Raw genomic sequence first — 7,601 nt, 5'->3', positions numbered from 1 at the left:
AAAAAAAAAGAGAGAGAATAAAAGGAAAGTAAATTCGAAAGAAAAGCTGGTCTCCATGAGCCCATTCCATTCCCTTCCCATTCCCGTTCGCGGAGCCGTTTCCCGCGCGCGCTCCCGAGGGGGGCGGGGCCTCTGCGCGCGCAGGCGGGCGCGTCACGTGACGTGGCGGCGGGAGCGTCCGAACGGCCGGGACGGCACCGGGAGCGGAGGCGGGACCGGGACCGGCACTGAGGTGAGACCGTGGGGCTCCCCTGAGGCCTCCCCGATGCCGGGAACGGCCGGGCCAGCGCCGGCCCCGGGGCAGCCTGAGGGGAGCGGGAGCTTGAGGGGCCCGTGAGGGGAACGAACAAAGGGCCGGGACCGGCTCGGCGGGGGAGGGGAGACACGGCGGGGGCACCGGGGAGAAACGGACCGCGGGCTGGCACCGGGCAGGGACTGCCGGCTCCGGGGGCGGCGGGAATCGTGGAGTCCCGGAAGGGTTGGTGGGAAGGGAACTTAAAGGCCATCCGGTTCCACCCCTGGCCATGGGCAGGGACACCTTCCACCAGCCCAGGTGTTGCTCCAGGCCCCGTCCAACCTGGCCTTGGACACTTCCAGGGGTCCAGGGACAGCTACAGCTTCTCTGGGCAACCTGTGCCAGGGCCTCCCCACCCTCACAGCCAGGAATTCCATTATCCAGTGTAAATTTCCCCTCTGCCAGTTTGAATTCATCCCTGCCCCGGCCTGTCACTACAATATCCAAACTGTGTGCTGTATCCAAAATGTTTGAGTTCCCTGATTTCCTTCAGTTTCCCATGGCAGCTCGTGCCTCCTACCCTGCTCAGCATTCCCGAGGGTGGGACACATCCTCTGCAGGGCCTGGAGCCCCTTCCAGCCCTTGCCAAGGTGTTGGTGGCTGTCCCGAGGGTGGTCCTGGGGCACAGCCCAGTCACAACAGCAGATGCCAGTTCAGAGGGCTCTTCCAGCCTGAATAATTCCACGATTCGGACTCGTGTCACCTCATGAGCTCTTGCTAAAATGAGATCCTGGGATGTTTGGTCCCTTCCAGGGGGTCCTGGCCCCTCGCTGCCATGGCCATGCAGATGCAGCTGGAGGCCAACGCGGACACATCGGCAGAGGAGGAGAGCTTTGGGCCACAGCTCATATCCAGGCTGGAGGTAGGAGAGCACTTGCCTCTGGAGTGTTTTCCTGAGATCTGCTGATCTTTTTCACAGAATCCCAGACTGGTTTGGGTTGGGAGGGATTTTAAAGCCCCTCCAGTCCCACCCCCCTGCCATGGGCGGGGACACTTCCCACTATCCCAGGTTGCTCCAAGCCCCGTCCGACCTGGCCTCGGACACTTCCAGGGATCCAGGGGCAGGCACAGTTTCTCTGGGCAACCTGTGCCAGGGCTTCCCCACCCTCACAGCCAAAAATTCCTTCCCAATATCCCACATAAACCTTTTTCTTTAAAAGCAAGGTGTACCTGAAAACTCTTGCTAAATTCTTACTTGTGTTCTGTCAAAAAAAACCCCACCAAACAATCCAGAATAATCAAAATGTGTCTCTTTTTGCCCCCTCCCTCCCAGCAATGTGGTATAAATGCCAACGATGTGAAGAAGCTGGAAGAGGCTGGATTTCACACCGTGGAGGCCGTGGCTTATGCACCAAAGAAGGAACTGCTGAACATCAAAGGCATCAGCGAAGCCAAAGCTGACAAAATCCTGGTAAGGATGTTATGGAACATTGACCCAAGATATTCCACAAGTTTCTTTCTGCTGGCTTGAAGAGTTCTAGTGGATTTGGAAAGTCTCCAAAGGGCAGTAAAGGTGGTTAGAGGTGTGACATGGCTTCTGACGAGAAGGGACAAAACCCACCAGGACAGAACTGAACTGGAAGGGTGGGTGGCAAGGGGAAACTATTTCCATAAAACACACAAAATAGATGTTGGAGCCTTTTCCTGGAGCCCAATTTCAGTTCTGTTCAGAGGTACCAACTAGTGCCCAGTCTGTAAAATAAAATGTGCGGGGAATGATACAGGTGCTTCTCCACAAAGGAGGAATTATTAATTACTGGGAGTTAAGGAACAGGGTGAGCTCTCTGCTTGGTTTTCCCTCAGGCTGAGGCAGCCAAACTGGTTCCTATGGGTTTCACCACGGCCACAGAATTCCACCAGCGGAGGTCAGAGATCATCCAGATCACCACTGGCTCCAAGGAACTGGACAAACTGCTTCAAGGTAATCACTTGATTGCTCTTTACTGCTTAGCCTCCATTATTGGGATGGGCTTTTTACTATGAACACGATCCTTGCACAGAATCACAGAGAACAAGTTGTGGTTAAGTGAAAAATCTCCTCAAGTGCTGCTCTTGTGTAACTGTTTTCATTTTAAAAGCTGCAGAAATAGTTTTAAAGCCTTTTAGTCACAATGCAAGAGCCAGAGCTGTCCGCTTGGGGACGTTTCTGGTTTATTCTAGTGTGTGATGTATTTCAAGGAAACAAAACCAGGTGTCACCATCTCACCATTTATCTGGTGATCCAAAAATGAACCAAATAATTTCAGCTCTGCAGCTTCTTCAAAAACACACCTAAACCTTTTATCTACAACGTGAACAAATCTCAGGATGACAACGAGATTTGCCAATCAGTTTTGAAACTTTTGGCCAAATTAAGTGTTTTACTGAGTCTCTGTAATTTGCAATGTTTTGTATGTGGGTTTTGTTTGTAATTTTTATTGCTAATTATTAGTGTTTTTCTCTTCCCTTCAGGAGGAATAGAAACAGGGTCCATAACAGAGTTGTTCGGGGAGTTCCGTACTGGGAAGACACAGCTCTGTCACACCCTGGCAGTCACCTGTCAGGTGAGTGGGTCACCTCATTACAATCCAATGTCCAGACCCCACAGCATTTGGGAATTTGCTAATTTGGGCACTTTTCTTGACTTTCTAAGTGCTTATTGATTTCTAGAGGTCGTTCTTTGTTACAACCCGGTACAGAAGCTCCAGGCTTTAGCAGGTGTACTCTTTAATTTCAGACTTCCAGAGATTTTAGTATTCCATAAAATATTAAAAGCTTGGACTTAAATTTGGTCATTTAGTTGACTCCCTAAGCTTACCAGCTCAAAGCTGAGCATCTGCCCTCTTATGTGGAATCCTGGAATGGTTTGGGTAGGAAGGGACCTCAAAACCCATCCACTTCCATGGGCAGAGACACCTTCCACTATCCCAGGTTGATCCAAGCCCTCTCCAGCCTGGCCTTGGACACTTCCAGGGGTGGGGCAGGCACAGCTTCTCTGGGCAACCTGTGCCAGGGCCTCACCACCCTGACAGGGAAGAATTCCTTCCCAATATCCAATCTATCCCTCCCCCTTTTTCCCAGCACTCCAGTGTACAACAAGGAAGGTGTCAAGAGATCAAAACCAGGAATCTTTCCTCTTGCTTTTCCCAGCTGAGCGGGACTTTAGTCACAGTAACTTGGGATGTTACAACGTGTTGTATGACATCAGTGAAGGCATAAGGCTGTATCTGATGTATTTATGGACACTTAATTCCATATTCCTTCATTCAGCTCCCCATTGACCGTGGTGGTGGAGAGGGAAAAGCCATGTACATCGACACGGAGGGGACCTTCCGTCCGGAGCGGCTCCTGGCTGTGGCTGAAAGGTCTGTGAGGGGAAGAAAGGAATATATTTGCTCACAACTTAGCTGGAAGGCATTTTACACAGGTCCTGGAGGTTGACTTGGTAGATGTTCACTCTGAAAACATCTGATGTTGCTATTCCTCTCCCACCTCTGCCGCTCTCTCCACACAGCTCTTGTGTCATTGTCCCTCAGCAGGAAGTGATTTCCCACACTTTTTGCTACTGGAAGGGCACGTGAGCTTCCCAAGCAGCTGGGGACAGTACCAGTTCCTGTCAGCTCTTTTGGAAGGGAATTTGATCTAATCCTGCTGGCTTTTCCTGCAGCAAGGAGTGCTCCCACCAGTGGATATTTGGCTACAAACATCTCTGGATGACACTGATGACACTTGATACTGATGGGAAAGGCAAATGATGTTTGCAGCAGTCACAGGTGTGTCTGTGCTGGCTGTATACATAGAGTACTTGGAATCATGGAATTGTTCAGGTTGGAAAAGCCCTCTATGATGCAGCCACTGCCCAGCACCGCCAAGGCCACCACTAACCCATGTCCTCAAGTGCCACATCCACAGGGCTTTAAATCCCTCCAGGGATGGGGACTCCTCCACTGCCCCGGGCAGCCTGTGCCAGGGCTGGACAGCCTTTCCATTAATAAATGTCCCAATATCCAACCTGAACCTCCCCGGTATCACTTGAAGCTGTTTCCTCTCATCCATTTAAAATGGTTCCAATTATTCCGTTCTCTTTTCATCCCCATGTGCTGCATTTTTTCCATCTGTTTTTCTCTCTCCCAGGAACGTGAGTTTTTATTCCAGCCTTTAGGCAGAGCTCCATAGGATAACTCCTATGGAGGAGGTTGTCACTTAGAGCCTTCTATCTTTATTTCCCCAGGTATGGCCTGTCTGGCAGTGACGTCCTGGACAACGTGGCCTATGCCCGGGGCTTCAACACGGACCACCAGACCCAGCTGCTGTATCAGGCCTCGGCCATGATGGCTGAGTCACGGTAAGAACCCTGATGTTGTGGATCCTATTCCCAAAATGGGTTATCCTTTGGTTTATCCAGGTGACAAGCTCTGTGGGCAATCAGTGATCCTCAGCACCTCTCTGGCTGCTGGAATTTGGGGTGACAGCGACTGGCTCGGCCTGATGTCACTGTACAAACACAGTAAATTGTCCCCCAGTGCCAGCCTGAGAAACAACTTTGAACGCCGCTAGAGGGAAGGTGATGGTGGAACAGGGTGTGTAGGAACCTGTCCACAGGCACCTGTGCTGTCCAAACAGGGTGTCTGTTACACCACAATTAATCTAATTTATTAACCGTGCAGGAGTCCCTTTTGGTTTGCTGGGGTTTCTTGTGTGTGGAGGAGCTGCCGCCCCACCTGGAGCAGCATCCCAGCTCTCCAGGCCCTGGCACGCTCCTGGGGAGGCGTTGGCCATGCCTGGCAGTGCTGCTGACCCCGAGTGCCTTTGCCAGGTACGCGCTGCTGATTGTGGACAGCGCCACGGCCCTGTACCGCACGGATTACTCGGGAAGGGGGGAGCTCTCGGCCAGGCAGATGCACCTGGCCAGGTTCCTGCGGATGCTGCTGCGCCTGGCAGATGAGGTAACACGGCGCTGCTTCATTCCCCAAATAGAACTCTGTGCTTTCCTCACGAATCCCAGCGACTCGGTACAAAGGGCCTTGTCCCTCAGTCTCTGCTTCCCTTGGTTCAGAGGGGCTTGATGCCATGGTTGTGGGCACGGGGGGTGCACCTGGCTCTATTCCCCCCCTATTTCTGTTCAGACTGTGGGAAATAGCTGGGTTCTGGTCGCTTGCCCCTGCAGTTCGGCGTGGCCGTGGTCATCACCAACCAGGTGGTGGCACAGGTGGACGGAGCCGCCATGTTCGCTGCGGATCCCAAAAAACCCATCGGAGGGAATATCATCGCTCATGCTTCCACCACCAGGTGAGAGGAGAGATGGTCACCTCCCAGGAGCCTGATTTGGGGTTTATGGAATTGGCTAAGTAATTCTTATTAATTCTGGGGTTTACTTAGTCTGTCCGTGGCAGGTCCAGCCTGGACTTCGATTTAGTGCCACTCTGAGCCCTCAGGGAAATGAAGGGTTTGGGCATGTTCCTACAGCTCTGCATAGTGCTTTATGGATTAGGAGGATTTTCTGGAAGTAGGCTGTGCACCCTGACTTGTTTCCTTCCCTCTCCCTGTCAGACTGTACCTGCGGAAAGGCCGAGGAGAGACCAGGATCTGTAAAATCTACGACTCTCCATGTCTTCCCGAGGCTGAGGCCATGTTTGCTATCAATGCCGACGGAGTGGGAGATGCTAAAGAGTGAAAAGGGCTTTCTTCCCCCTGAATCCCAAGACTGTGTCCATAAGGGGCTCCTTTCTGTGTGGCACCTTACGGACATTCCCCAAGGCAGCTGGCAGAGGAGCCTGTTGTGTGTCAGGGTGTGTCCATCAGGACACCCGGAGGGGTTGGGAAGACATCTCCCACTGGGCTGTAATCACAGATTGGACTGTACCCTGTGAACATTCCCAGAGGACCACACCCTTTGTGTTTTCCTGGCTTCCACCATGCCTGTGGGGCAGAAAAATCTACGTGGCCACAGTTCTGAACTTGGTGAATTTGAACTGAAGTTGGTGGGTTTGTCCTGTAAGAAAAGTGGTGATTTATAAAACCGAGCTCAGTGGTATTCCACACTAGGGATTTGGGATTGGTGAGGATCCCAGTCCATAATCTTTCTGTTCATTTTCTTTTGGATGCTGCAACCTGCTGGTCTGGGGGAACTGTTCATTCCCATTTCAGTTTAATTTTCAGTATTTCATTAATTCTCTGTGGAAATCTGCTTTTAATAAAAAGGACCATGAGGATATTGATGACATCACGTGTTCCTAGGATTCAGGTTGGTGTTCATGCAGACCAAGGATTTTTTTGGATGGAAGAAGCTGCACCAGTCTCCAAGGAATCTCAGTCTGGGTTTTTCTTTTCTACTAATTCTCCTTGGTTTGGGGGTGCAGTGCAGCTGTGCCCTGTCTAACTCTTTTAAGAGTTTTTGGGGCTAAAAAGGTTCTTTTGTATTCTACAATATTTATATATCTCTTGATTAAAAAGAATAATATAATATTGATTTGGTTTTAATTTGTTCGTTTGAGGTGGTTAATTAAAGCAAATCCTTGATAAGGGAGTGTGCTGAGATCGAGCTCTGGCTGCAGGGGACTGTCAGGCCTTGGTGGCTGTGAATTCATGTTCTTCTCACTGGGAAATTGGAAACAGTTCTTAATGAGATTGCAGAAATGTTTTATGAAACCTTTCCCCTTCTTTCTGCCTTTTGCTGATAGATCTTCTCTTTCTGCCTTTGAATGTACAGCTGTTCCTTGGTGTGGACTCACTGGCCTGAATTCCTTGCAGCTCCCAGCTGGGAAAACCTAGAGAGGACAGAGGTGACATTTTTATCTGAAAACCTGGGGTAATTTATAAGGGATACAGCAACTGTTTTTGTAGGAAAGTGTGTTTAACCACATTGGCCCCAGTTGTGTTTGCACCAGCTGGGGCCAGAGGTGCAAGGCAATCCAAAGCAAACCCTGCTCAGCTTCTGAATCCCAGGGCACGGGAGAGCAGGCACAGAGTCCCTGCTGGGGGCCCATTTGGCTGCCTGAAAACAGCTTGGCAAAGAAGCCTTTAAGACTCCGCTGGTGAGTTTTAGAAGCCAGGCATTCCTTGCTTACAACACCTTGCAATGATCCCAGCCCTCTGGATGTCATGGCAATCAGCCCCCACAGTGCACACAGAGGTGTCTCCACTGCAGCTGATGGGAGGGCTCAGCATTCCATGAGGGTTCATTTTGTTCCCTGCATTCCTGTTTTGTATTCAGGACATTCCCCAACACTTGTTACCATTCACACAAACTCTTATAAGGTCTCTGAGGGTCTCCATCGGGGGTCTCTGGTGGTCACCTGTGCCTGGAGCCCCCAGAGTTCTAAGCGAC

General features: G+C 51.0%; 1 protein-coding gene across 1 annotated transcript; it reads left to right on the top strand.

Annotated features, from left to right (window-relative positions):
• Positions 1–170: 170 nt before the first annotated feature.
• Positions 171–6,125, top strand: RAD51 (RAD51 recombinase). The gene is made up of 10 exons (XM_027903750.1): positions 171–232; positions 1,049–1,157; positions 1,569–1,706; positions 2,099–2,216; positions 2,747–2,838; positions 3,545–3,639; positions 4,506–4,619; positions 5,091–5,220; positions 5,442–5,563; positions 5,825–6,125. The coding sequence occupies exons 2-10, from the start codon at positions 1,071–1,073 to the stop codon at positions 5,946–5,948; spliced, it is 1,020 nt and encodes a 339-aa protein (XP_027759551.1). The 5' UTR covers positions 171–232; positions 1,049–1,070; the 3' UTR covers positions 5,949–6,125.
• The last annotated feature ends 1,476 nt before the right edge of the window (positions 6,126–7,601 follow it).

This window comes from Empidonax traillii, unplaced genomic scaffold (genome assembly GCF_003031625.1).
Source record: "Empidonax traillii isolate 1590-97213 ecotype Southwest subspecies unplaced genomic scaffold, ASM303162v1 scaffold992:size1346157, whole genome shotgun sequence".
Classification (NCBI taxonomy): Eukaryota; Metazoa; Chordata; class Aves; order Passeriformes; family Tyrannidae; genus Empidonax; species Empidonax traillii.
The sequence above is the reverse complement of the archived record's forward strand: the minus strand, read 5'-3'. Positions and strand labels throughout refer to the sequence as shown.

Excerpts from the sequence above, each read along its gene's own strand:
- RAD51 (XM_027903750.1), top strand. The coding sequence starts at position 1,071 with ATGGCCATGCAGATGCAGCTGGAGGCCAACGCGGACACATCGGCAGAG. Across the intron at positions 3,640-4,505 it reads CTCCTGGCTGTGGCTGAAAG|GTATGGCCTGTCTGGCAGTG; the intron begins GTCTGTGAGGGG and ends TTATTTCCCCAG. Across the intron at positions 4,620-5,090 it reads GCCATGATGGCTGAGTCACG|GTACGCGCTGCTGATTGTGG; the intron begins GTAAGAACCCTG and ends TGCCTTTGCCAG.